Source organism: Kwoniella shivajii, chromosome 10 (assembly GCF_035658355.1).
Source record: "Kwoniella shivajii chromosome 10, complete sequence".
NCBI classification, from domain to species: domain Eukaryota; kingdom Fungi; phylum Basidiomycota; class Tremellomycetes; order Tremellales; family Cryptococcaceae; genus Kwoniella; species Kwoniella shivajii.
The window spans coordinates 1,411,463-1,423,599 of record NC_085917.1 but is presented as its reverse complement, the minus strand read 5'-3'; the positions used below and the strand labels follow the sequence as shown (position 1 = coordinate 1,423,599).

Below are 12,137 nucleotides of genomic sequence, written 5' to 3'. Positions count from 1 at the left end.
CGATTAGTAGTGAATCGAAGGGGAGGTGGGATATGTATTTACAGTGGGCGGTGGGGAAAGGTTATGACTGAAATGTACTCGGATAGAAGTAAACGCGCGATAAGAGAATCACCTTTTCTTGGTGGGCGGGAGGAAATCAATTTTGCACCAATGAAAAAACTTCCCCTGTATCATGACCCGTCTTTTACCTGGCTTTACAATGAATATGAGGATTACTGCGCTTGAGATCGACTGTGAATCTCATGCCTGAAAGGCGGCGTTTTCCAAGCATGAGCAAGCGTTGTTCTGTCTATACCTATCCGGACTGTTAAGCATTCAATGTAATCAAGATGATACGTCCACCGCGGAGCGCGACTATATATAGTCGTTATTTCAATTGAATACATGAATACGGAAAATTGATACATGAGGATTGAAGTCAGGAATAATTCCAATGTGAACGGCCTCTTCTATCTTTGAGAGTTATACTCTTCTATCACACTCTTTGGCTGTATATATTTGCCCATGGGTTTGTAAGGGATATCCTCGATTCTACCGAGATGACAATTAGCTTGGGCGAAGGTACAATGTATGGTTGCACACTTACCCGAAAGCTCTGAGATCACCGAGTTCTAGTCCTCTCTTCGAATCCGTCCATTGTGAAGCGGCGGTAACACCAAATACAATAACGTGCAAGCCATATTTATAGTCAGGGGTTCCCAACGCTTCTCCATTTCCAGCATCTAGAACAGTGATGAGATCCGGTACAGTGGCTACTACCTCTGATTTTCCGTCTACTTCGTGAACTGCATAAAGATTTTCGTTCTTGAATGGGACTAAGTCATCGAATTAGTCGGGACTCGATATACATGATATGAGCTCACTTTTTAGTACGCCTTTAAACGTTTCGCCTTCGGAGTCATCGTCAGTCGCTGATGCACCTATCACTACTTCTCCGATGGTATGACCCTTATACACTCTTCTGGTGATGTCCACGATCTTCCCTGCGAACAGTATCTTACCCGTTTCAGATCCACCGATCGCATCGATGATCACGGAACCAACGTTGGCTACGTTATGCTGTTTATTGGCAAGAGTTACTGCTCTACCTATTCTCCAAGACAACGACACGGTATTCTTAACCATAGCCTTCTGACAAAACTCGACGCTCAGTGGCGCGGCGGCATGACCAACTTGTGTACCCACTACGAAAGTCAGCTTCACCTCGTGTTTCGCTACTCACTTTCACAGCAAGCCGCTCGGAAGGCAGCATCAATTGATTTGTCGAGCTTGGCCTTCGTCATGAACTACAGCAAGCGATGGGAATCAATGGAGCGCCAATCTCATGTGGGAAGCGAAACTCACCATAATACTTCCATCACCACTTGAGATGCAAGCGGGAACCAAATGTTTCCCCTGACCACTCTCATCGTATATGTTTGGAGTTACTTGCCAGCCTGTGGGATATGCTCGGCCCTACAATATGGTATAGCGTCAAGGTTTGTCCTTACCTGAGAATGATACAGTACGAACCATGAAATCCCCGTCAACTACCGGGATATCCAGGATAGAATTGGACCCAGTGATCATCTTCACCACCAATCAGCATACCAGCACCTATGTTTATGTCACTTACATTGATCATTCCATTGGATCCGCCAATCTCTAAGGCAACAAGCCCAGATGGCCTATTGATCTGCCCAACAAATCAGATACATACATTATGCGACTTGCATGAACAACCTACCTTCAAAAATTCGTATAGCTCGGTGGTAGCCTCATTGTATTCTTCACCTAGGCATCGCTCAGCCCCGACTTCAGGACTTCCTAAACATCCACCCCAACCGAGCATCTCATGAGGTTTCAACGATTCTATATCTATCACTCGGATCTTCGTGCCACCCTCATTGACCATCTCTCTAAGGCAGAGATACTCTTGAAGAGGATCACCACCACCACCACACCCGAGTATGTAAGTGCCTATTCTAATGAAATCGAGGTCCAATGTGCTCAGTGTCCATACTCTATTGATTACTTCAGGGCGATATTTCTCGATTTCGCTTGCAAGCCAAACAGGATCTTCCTTTCCTGATGGGCGCCTTGGGTTAGATCGGAGAACAACTTCTCGATGAACCAGTGAATTATCTTCAGTCATCGCGGACTTAACCGAACCGCTCCATTCACCAGCGGCTTTGACGAAGAATCGACAACGACCAGCTGTATACGCTACAGGAATCGCTTCGGACTCGATGATACTGACAGTTTTGGGATCTGCACCAGCATCAATTGCCTTTTGTATGGCTTTCTCCTCGATTTCTCGTCTCACCTGATCGATTGATTTTTCTGAGATTACCTCAACGGTGTCAATAGACCCAGCTACCTGAGCAATTGCAGCTCCGACAGCATTGGCACATTCATAATGAGGAAACCTATGGACCTTGCTGGCTCCAGAGAGTTGAACGGGGGCAAGTAGAGCGCCACCGCCTACAAGATAAACAGGGATATCCTGTTACGCGGACGTCAACCACGATCTTCGGGGTTTGAAGATTTTAATTTAAAGATGCTTACGGAGGCAGACGTCTTCATGGAATCAATTGTGATCTCAAGCATCGCTTTCATCCTGTCTCTTGCACCCTGGACAAAGCTTTCAGTTAAATGGCCGACTGTTGAAACGTCTCCTATAGAAGCGATACCAGCGGCGACAGCAATATCCGTAGCAGTGAGAGTTCTGCCACCAAATACGAGGGCTTCTTCTGTGATCCGGTAGCCTACAGACTCCGGGCCCACGGTAATCTTGCTGCTGATTGAGTCTTGTCTCACAAGAGAACCACCGCCCAGACCGATGCTGGTGACGTGAGGCATCGCAAAGTTTAGTCGAACTCCACAGAGCTCGTGATGACTGGCAGCTTGACGGGGAAAGCCGCTTGGTCTACAAGCGAAGATCTTAGTAAACACACTCTTTATACGGTGTGCTTGCACTCACAGTAGAACCCCTACTTCGGTCTAGACATAACATCGGTAAGCACGACTATCACTATCGTACAGACACGATGCTCAATACTCACTGTCGTTCCGCCGATATCGACTACTAACGCTGTTTCTCTGGGAGCATCTGGATCCGCCAACTTAGCCAAGAAACTGGCACCTCTCATGGAGTTCGTCGGTCCTGATGAAAAGGTTCGGATGGGTAGAGGGGCAGCTTCCTCAAGACTCAAAAGAGTTCCATCATTGCTAGTGACAAAGACAGGGCAAGTCAGACCGAGTGCGCGAGCGGCTTCCCTAAATCCGTTGACTGTTACGTGGGCGAAAGGAAGTAATGATGTGTTCAAAATGGTAGCATTCTCTCGTTCGAGTAAACTGATGTTGGCCACTTTCTTCGAACATGTAGTGAATACTCCGGGCATACACCTCTTGACAATAGCCTCAACTTGCTCTTCTTGCTTCAAAGTGAAATCGATAGGCGCATATACAGCCGATATAGCGACGGCTCGAATCCCCTACAAGTCTATCAGAACTTGGTATCATGATCACGTCCTTCCCCTGGAACTCACCGCTGCTTTGATTTTCTCGCACACATCTTCTATCTCACTTGGTACAACCTTATCTTCTAGTCAGCATGCATCATTACTTCGACATCTTATGAAGAAGCTCACAGAACTGATCTCACTTCCATCGATCTGCAGACCACCCTCTACGAAAAACGATGGTCCTTGTAGGATCTCTCGAAGCTCATAAGGAAATCCAGCAAAAGGTGGAGTACGCCTGGAAAAGGGACCACAAAGTCGAATCACGGCAACTCGTTCTAATCCTTCTTCTGCTCTTTGGATTAAGGCATTCACGAAATGAGTTGTTCCTATAGATACGGCTCGTACATCGTCCCGAGATATATCCGTACATTGTTTCAGGACGACAGAAATTACTTTCTGTATACCATGAGTAACCTGAGGAGTAGTCGGACTCTTTGCTGCGGCAAGAACGACTTTACTTGCCCCTGGAGTGAGATCCAGAACAGCCGCATCGGTATTCGTACCTCCACAGTCGACCCCAATTCGGATCTCCCTAGTTGTTCGTGGTACTATGGTCATTTAGGCCGTTGTTTGAGTCAATAACTCTTGGTCGTATCTGTAGATGATAGCTCAAAGACGCTCTAAAGACTTCAGGTTATAGCAATTAGCCCGAGAATCAAAAATGGTAAATGGGATGACATCAATCGCATATAAAGCCCACCTGCCCATTATCGGCTCTCATTTCTTCGCCGGTGATGCCGGCAGCGGTATTTCACATATACAAATATTATTGCACGCTGATTGGTTCTTTGACCCACAGGGTGTCACGCTGGGCGGTGTATTGTGGGCAAGAGTGGGCTTCACAATTTCTGCAGAATGGAAGATACGAGTACTCTACTCGAGGACTTTTCAGTCCAGTCTGCGAGTACGGATTACACCTGCGTTCATCTGATTGTCTACAAGTATCAGTCTTAATCCAACAATAAAAAGAATTGTATGAGATACGAACAATTCTTAAAGTTTCAATACTGTTCTAATGTGTTTTATGGCTACTGAGAATGCTATCAACGATCGGAGGCGTCTGACTGATATTTTATCCGAGACAAGTGAGAAGAGAATGCATTGTAATACACACACAGAACATACAACTCATAAACACTCTGATTCTCAGTATTTCGCATAAGTAGCGTTCATTCGCATTGTGATGTACTCCCTAGATGTGATCGGAGCATATTTCTTCGGTTTATCTTCCGAGAAAGTGCCAGGAAGCGCATCGATGACTCTTTCAGGATCGGCCGAACAGAACTACAAGGATCAGCAAACAAAAGTTACTCGGCGAACTCACATAAGGAATTGAGTATCGTTCTCTTGTCATGTCACCGTCATCTGCCCTTGGAGGTGGTGCGCGTACTCGATGAAGCGTTGATTTCAGCTCATCATTGGACCATCTCATAAGGAAATCACCGATATTGAACACGATAGCTCCAGACACCGGAGGCGCAGGTAAAAAGACACCGGGATTATGCTGAGACTGATATCAGTTATAATTCGGTTATTGCATTGACTTCCAAGCACTTACTGGGCTTTCGACTTCTAGTCCTCCGCAATCATCTTGGAACAAGAATGTACATGTCCCAAAATCCTACTCATTGTAAGTCAATGTATGTTCTCAAGCTTAGAAAAACCAACACGTACGGTATGTGCTGCAATACGACCTTTCTCCCCAGAATCAAACACTTTACGTGGTGCAGATGGGTCTAGCACTTTGTCAGCTTATTACATAACCCAAGCATTAGAACACTCACAGTGTAAGAATCGTAGTTGGTTGTCATACCCAGAATGATATTCTTCGAAGAAGTTTTCGGGTACACCAGGCATACCTAGAGCCAGAGCCTTTAAGACTTTGTGCTCGAGCTTCTTGCACGTCTCTTGGAAATCCAGACAAGTCTCTCTCAGTCCAGGTAGGTATTGGTCTTCTAGCCAGACATTAGGGCATTTATGAGAATCCTCAGAGCCTTATTGTATTATAAGCCTTCACGGATTTTTCCTGAGGATCTGTATAAACAGCTTACCCATATCATAGCTCTCTTTGAAATCGGCACCCTTGCCTCTCATCTCGGCGATCTTGTCCTCGTCAAACACCATTTGCGAGACTTGCTCAACTCCAATACCTGAGTACCCTCTTTGTGGACGGTCAACTTGAAACGTTATATGTAGTTCAGATTGAAAGCACATACCGATGATGCCATGCTTCCTTAGGATGAGGGGCGGTCATCTTCACGTCTTGGGGTAAAGCAAAGAAATCCTTGCTAGTCTTGAAAATGCAGTCGATTTCTGATTGCGGAATTCCGTGACCGACGATGTAAAGGAACCCGACATCTCGACAAGCAGTGTATAGTCTGGCACCGACTTCCTTAGCGGCCTGAACAATATCAACATCAGCATAATACACACATGCTGACTAGACCGAGGTTGTGATTAAAACCACACATACATCATCAGTACCGTCTCCAAAATCACTGAAGTCGATGAAGGGAATAGTAGAATCGACACTAGGCATTGTAGTTGATGATTGAGACCTTCAGTGGAGCAGACGTGTATTGAGGTGTTCTTGTGATCTCACAATTTTGAGAAAGATTCTTATGTTGCAGATATGCATGTATTTCGCATGGGTATATGAAGAATATGTGATATTCACATACGATAAGACGCATGCCCACCAGCATGTATTTGCCGGATACCTCAACCTCCACGACTCCAGCTTTCGGAAATGAAGACTTTGCCCACTGGCGTCGTATGTGACTTTCGGTTGTTCTTCGGGACGCTGCGGTGGGCACCCGTGTTTTAACTGGACGTCAATCACGCCAGCTTATCTCTGGAACTTCTACGTTTTCTCTTCTTCCTCCAATCCCGCCCACTTTTGGTCTGGAAAATCGTAGAGACCAGCTGACGCTTATCTCTTGGTTCTTAAAATACATGGAGTTACGCTTGTGACAAGAAGACCTTTACATCGACCCAAAACGTGATAAGGGAGGAAAAAGTGCCCACTTTGCCTTAGACTACTTATATCCCTCAACGATATCGAATGCAGAGGTGACATCTCCCACATTCGATAATAACATATCAACAGATACATAATGACATCTACAAGACTGAGACGATTGGCTAAACGACTTGAATGTCCTGTCGATGATGACGCTGGCTACCAAAACGATCGATGGACGAATCGTGATCTGATTCCTATCCCACCTGATAGGCGAACTTATAAAATCTGGAGTTTCTGTATCTACTGGTAGGCATTGATCCCTTGTCTAGCGGTGCATCGTTGTTTTGCTGACTGGTAGAATCATTACAGGTTTGTTTCTGGTGCTTGTATCAGTGCATATTCTACTGGGTCTTCACTTCTCGCTTATGGTCTTACTGCTCAACAAGCTATGGCATGTGTGGTCATCGGCGCGGTAATCACCGGTCTTTTATCAGTTGTCTCTGGTTTCCCTGGTGAAATACATCACATTGGTTTTACTGTTACCAGCCGAATGAGTTGGGGTATGAAAGGAAGTTATTTCGTAGGTCTCCTTTCTGATAATCCCTATCGGCACATGAAGAAGAAAGCTGATCAAGTCTGGTCGATCTCGTAGCCCGTATGTTTGCGAACTTTCACCTCCGTCTGGTGGTTTGGTATTCAAAGTTACTGGGGAGGTCAAGCTGTCAATCTTGTATGTAGCCTCCACGAGTGGTGATGACCAGTATAGTTCTGACTCGACCATTCTTAGATGCTGGGTGCTATGTCTCCAAGCTGGAAGAACCAACCGAGCAAGTTCCCAGCCTCGTCCAATATCACACATCAAGATTTCACCGGTGTCGTGCTTTGGTATATCGCTTATATCCCACTTGTGCTGGTACCTCCTGAGCGACTTCAAAAGCCTTTCGTCTTATCGTCTGCTGCTTTCGGAGCGACACTCATTGGATTACTCGCTTGGTCAGTTCCTAAAGTCGGTGGTGGAGGTCCCCTTTTCAAGACTGTAAACACCGCTTCTTCTACTCCATACTCAATGATGTTGGGTATTACATCCATCTTAGGATCGTGGGGATCTGGTACCATCGGTCAAAGTGATTGGGTAAGCTACCCTTATATATCCACACCACACTGCTTGACTTGATCTGTGGCGCTTACGAGAGCGATATATAGGTTCGATATTCTCAACGACGATACTACCCAATGCTTTCTCAGATGTTTGCTGCCCCATTCATGATCACTTGTTGCGCTCTCGTTGGTGTTGTAGTAACTTCTGCATCTTCCGAAATTCTCGGCGAACTTATCTGGTCGCCTATCGGATTACTAAGTGCGATTCAAGACCATTACAACTCCAGTTCAGCGGTTCGTGCGGCCGTCTTTTTCGCAGGTTTCGGATGTACTTGTGCACAACTTTCCATCAATGTCCTTTTGAACTCGGTCAGTACCGGGATGGACATGGCTGGACTTTGGCCTAAATACCTCAATATTCGTCGAGGAGCTTATCTTCTAGCTGCCATTGGTCTCGCTTGTAACCCTTGGCAAATCTTAGCTTCAGCAGCTACTTTCTTAGCCGTTATCAGTGGTTTAGGAGTTTTTATCGCTCCAATGACAGGGTCAGTGGAAGATTCGCTTCTCACAGTACTTCGGTCCAGACAAGAATAGAGGGCTGACTTACTTGTATACAGTATCATGTTATCGGACTATATCGTTCTTCGAAGATGTCGAGTCAAGATCGAAGACCTTTACAACGGATCACCATCTTCAATTTATTGGTACAGAAATGGTTTCCATTGGAGAGCTATTGTAGCTTTCCTTATGGGCTCTTGGCCATTTTGTCCTGGTTTCATCATGACCCTAATCGATCCAACGACGAGTAACGCTTGGGTTAAGTTGTTCAATATTTCTTTCTTGGTTGGATTAGCCATCGGTTTCACTGTGTACACTGGTATCTGTCTTATTTCACCCATTCCTCATCAACATGAAGGTTTGAATTATCTCGACGACGAGAGGTTCACCAAGAATGTTACCGGAGAAGGCTCAGCTCCAACTGGCGATGAAGATATTGACAGTGACACAAAGGAGGCTGAAGCAAACGCTATCATCCGAGAGGTATAAGAAACATACCATATTCAGCTTTTAATTTGACCGATAGTGGGGAAAAGGCGATTCGCAGATCAGTATATCAGTAGTAGCAATAATTCTCCACTGGAATAGTTTGGCACGAAATTTAGTTGTAGCATTTTTATACGGTGGGGCTATATGTTTTCTACTCCGGTAGTTGTGTTTACTTTGAGTCATAAAGTATATATAGAGATCAATTGAGACGATATCATATGTCATGCAGCTTGTCATATCGATTCGAGAATCTACAATAGACATCAAAAGCTGCTTTAGCTACAGTTTCACCTCCGTGCCAAAGTCCCCCTGGCTCTACGCGTTCTATTCAATACGTTTTATTCCCATCGTCAAATGTGGCTCGATAGCTGTCGTTTGTAGTATTTCGAAAGTCTTCCTTACAGAGTGCAATTTGCATTTACGGATAAGCAAAGATATGCATCTATCTATATGAATGACACCTGCTACAATTGAATACAACATTCCCTTGCAATGCGGCATTGCGTCGGTTATCTCTGGACGTATCCGCCAAGCTGTGATGAACATTTATTGTCACAAAGCTGAAGCTGTATGCTTTGCTATTACTTCAGAATACCTTAATGACTTCCAGCCAAGTCTAGAAATCTATTGTTCCCACCTGTCCCACTTTCCCCTAGTCAGCCATTCCTCCTTCATCTTCCTCCTTATTTCCCTTTCCTCTTCTCTACTTTTACCTCTTGACCTCTCCATTCTCAACTTGATGATATTCTTCAAGCCTTCTTTGTCCGTAGCTTCTTTCCTCATTCTTGTCCACTGCGATTCACTGAATGCCCAAGGATCGTCCGACGTATGTCTCACTATCAACTGTATGACTTCTTCAGGTAAATCCAACAATGGGAATCCAACGAAGACAGTTGATCCACCCGATATTTCGCCCATGACCGTACGGGCCACCTGTTCATTTGAGGGTCTGGAAGCGTTCAAAAGTATTCGGGCGGGAACTAGAGTTCTCAATGCGGCTTGACGTATTCGTTTAGTCAAGATTCTATTCCTTTCTAATAGTATAGGTAATCTACGATGTACTTGATATTCCATTATCCTTTCTTCATCAACTTTCATCTTCAATCTATGCTGTTCACTTATCGTCCCATCCATCTCAATATCATCTTGATCCATAGTCATAATCCGTGAAGAATGTATATGATTTGCCAATAAACCCAATTGTTGAATCGAATAATTACTTTCTTCCACAGTATCTATAATGTGAATTATACCTTCTCTACCTAATTGATTACCATTCAGTTCTAATGATTCCAAGTTCCTTGATCTACTCGATTTCAAGTAGTTGGAAATCGATTCAGAGATTGAAGAAGGTAAATTACAAGCTGATATGTTAAGTTGTTTCAATGAATTTGATTGTAGTGTTTCAACAAATTTGATTAACCCATCCGGATCTATTGAGATGTTATTAACCAAACTCAATGATGAAATATGACTTGAATTCAGTGAGTTTATTATACTTTCAACATTATTCTTCAAAGTGATTTCGTTTCCTTGAACTAAAACTCGGTTCAAACAGACGTCTTTCTTAGCATAAGCCAATACGCAATCGAATGATGAATCATCCAATCCATTCATTCCTAAATTGACTTCTCTCAATCCCCATAATCCTAATCCCAGCTCAGGTGATGAGTGTCTTAGTCGAACTGTTGATAATCCTTTGAATAGTGTGAATGTACCTGCCGATCCTAACAAATTATGTGAGATATCAATTCGGTGAATTTGTCTTGTTATCTGAGGTAATATTCGAAGAGCTATTAGTAGTAACCATAGGTCAGCGAAAGACGTCCTATCATGACACAAGGACGTTGCGCACATGTTAGCAGACAGAAGCAGAGTTCTCAGTCAGAGAGCACCTCATCACTCACCCCCTTCTTCCCCTACAAATCCATGATCAGGTAAATAGACCAGATCCGTGTTACTTCGAAGTATCACAGCCATTGTTCTATACTATCGTCTGTATTTCACCACCCGATTCGAATCCAGCTTGAATACGATATGAAATCCGAGAGCCTGCCAGACCAATGAGCTAGTTGCTCGACTAAGACAAATGCGAAGCCTTTTTTATCTAGATGAGCGGGATGAACTGGGGTGAGCTTCTATTCCGTTTATTTGTCTCTCTGATCGACGGCGGACAATGGTGATAGCAGCGAATGAGGCGCTTCCTGCTGTGAGGCTGGTCGATAAGGGATGATACAATGATACATTCGTCGTGTTCAGAGAAGACATCTTCTACTCGAATCAATCAACAACAGAGTCCAAGTGGAGGATGAAATTATGATGATGTCATCAGGTCGCATTTCCACGTTTCGGATTTTACGAAGTTTGGACAGCGAGCAACGTCAAAGTGATGGCGAGTAGCACTAGTATATGTAGTATCACAATATCACTGGGTGATGGTACAGGCATCGTTGGGAATACGATGCTCGTCACCATCTTCTGTGGTATAGCCACATCGGTCATCTTTCTTGCCCTGAGAATATATACCATTCTGCCATCCAGGAGTAAGTCTGGTCATCGTTCAGTCAAACAAAATCCAAATTCGACATGTTCGATAGCTGTATTCTTAGGATCAGGTGAGCATCGAGATGATTCCGTTGATTTTGATAGGGTATAGTGGCAATGGCTGATATCATCTCGCCGGTATGCAGGGGGTCATACGAGTGAAATGCGATCACTAGTTTCGACTTTACCCTTCGAACGTTATCAACCTAGAACGTACATATATTGTCACGGCGACGAGATGTCATTGAGATCGATATCAAACCTCGAAAGCGGGAAAGGAACCATAATCAATGAGTCTGTATGTAGATCGGTCCCTACCTAAACATACAATACATCTTAATAATGGTGGAAAAGCTGATATTCGGAACAACATTGATAGTCATACAACCTTCTTCCATTACCCCGAGCAAGGAAAGTTGCGGAACCGTTATCGTCCACCATGATTTCAGCATCAAAAACACTTTTCGCATCTTTATGGATTATGTTCCTATTCCCTTTGCTGCAAAACCCTGGTAGACCTTTTGCAGATGTGTTACTGATCAATGGACCTGGAACTTGCGTCGTATTGGTATTGGTATCTTGGATAAGAAGAGTGAGTTACCTCTCCACTCAATTAAATTCAATAGCATATCCAGTCTAACCTAATAGCAAAATGCTGCAGATCCTTGGACTTTCACACACCAAGATAATATATGTTGAATCGCTCGCTAGGGTAAAATCGCTGTCATTGAGTGGGAAACTGGTCAGACCATTTGTCGATAAATTCATAGTACAGTGGCCTGAGGCTGGAGGAAAAGGAGATAAAGCAGCTGAATGCAAAGGTTGGCTTGTATGATCATTCGGTACATGTGTATACACATTATGCAATTTGGGTTTTTATGCGTTGTACAATACAAATCTCTCATACAACGTTTTGTCAAAGCAGGCCATCATTAGTCGTACATCAATCGCTACGAGGGTGAATGGCGGGGATTTAA

The 12,137-nt window shown here is 44.2% G+C and overlaps 5 protein-coding genes across 5 annotated transcripts; 2 read left to right on the top strand and 3 right to left on the bottom strand.

Moving 5' to 3' along the window:
• Positions 1 to 449: 449 nt before the first annotated feature.
• Positions 450 to 4,064, bottom strand: IL334_007411 (uncharacterized protein; the record flags this gene model as incomplete). The annotated part of the gene is made up of 13 exons (XM_062939101.1): positions 450 to 531; positions 587 to 815; positions 864 to 1,172; positions 1,223 to 1,286; positions 1,345 to 1,455; positions 1,513 to 1,569; positions 1,616 to 1,675; positions 1,727 to 2,485; positions 2,548 to 2,908; positions 2,963 to 2,982; positions 3,045 to 3,476; positions 3,531 to 3,578; positions 3,633 to 4,064. 13 exons carry the CDS (start codon positions 4,062 to 4,064, stop codon positions 450 to 452), a joined length of 2,964 nt encoding a protein of 987 aa, XP_062795152.1.
• Positions 4,065 to 4,652: 588 nt separating this feature from the next.
• IL334_007410 (uncharacterized protein) lies at positions 4,653 to 6,045 on the bottom strand (the record flags this gene model as incomplete). Its single annotated transcript, XM_062939100.1, has 8 exons — positions 4,653 to 4,790; positions 4,897 to 5,010; positions 5,065 to 5,127; positions 5,181 to 5,242; positions 5,291 to 5,500; positions 5,558 to 5,667; positions 5,723 to 5,907; positions 5,980 to 6,045. The coding sequence occupies 8 exons, from the start codon at positions 6,043 to 6,045 to the stop codon at positions 4,653 to 4,655; spliced, it is 948 nt and encodes a 315-aa protein (XP_062795151.1).
• A 577-nt stretch (positions 6,046 to 6,622) lies between these two features.
• Positions 6,623 to 8,616, top strand: IL334_007409 (uncharacterized protein; the record flags this gene model as incomplete). Its single annotated transcript, XM_062939099.1, has 6 exons — positions 6,623 to 6,777; positions 6,841 to 7,051; positions 7,124 to 7,201; positions 7,259 to 7,603; positions 7,675 to 8,114; positions 8,187 to 8,616. The coding sequence occupies 6 exons, from the start codon at positions 6,623 to 6,625 to the stop codon at positions 8,614 to 8,616; spliced, it is 1,659 nt and encodes a 552-aa protein (XP_062795150.1).
• Positions 8,617 to 9,240: 624 nt separating this feature from the next.
• On the bottom strand, positions 9,241 to 10,596 carry IL334_007408 (uncharacterized protein; the record flags this gene model as incomplete). The annotated part of the gene is made up of 2 exons (XM_062939098.1): positions 9,241 to 10,409; positions 10,524 to 10,596. 2 exons carry the CDS (start codon positions 10,594 to 10,596, stop codon positions 9,241 to 9,243), a joined length of 1,242 nt encoding a protein of 413 aa, XP_062795149.1.
• A 481-nt stretch (positions 10,597 to 11,077) lies between these two features.
• Positions 11,078 to 11,995, top strand: IL334_007407 (uncharacterized protein; the record flags this gene model as incomplete). Its single annotated transcript, XM_062939097.1, has 4 exons — positions 11,078 to 11,231; positions 11,307 to 11,458; positions 11,540 to 11,752; positions 11,822 to 11,995. 4 exons carry the CDS (start codon positions 11,078 to 11,080, stop codon positions 11,993 to 11,995), a joined length of 693 nt encoding a protein of 230 aa, XP_062795148.1.
• Positions 11,996 to 12,137: the final 142 nt, after the last annotated feature.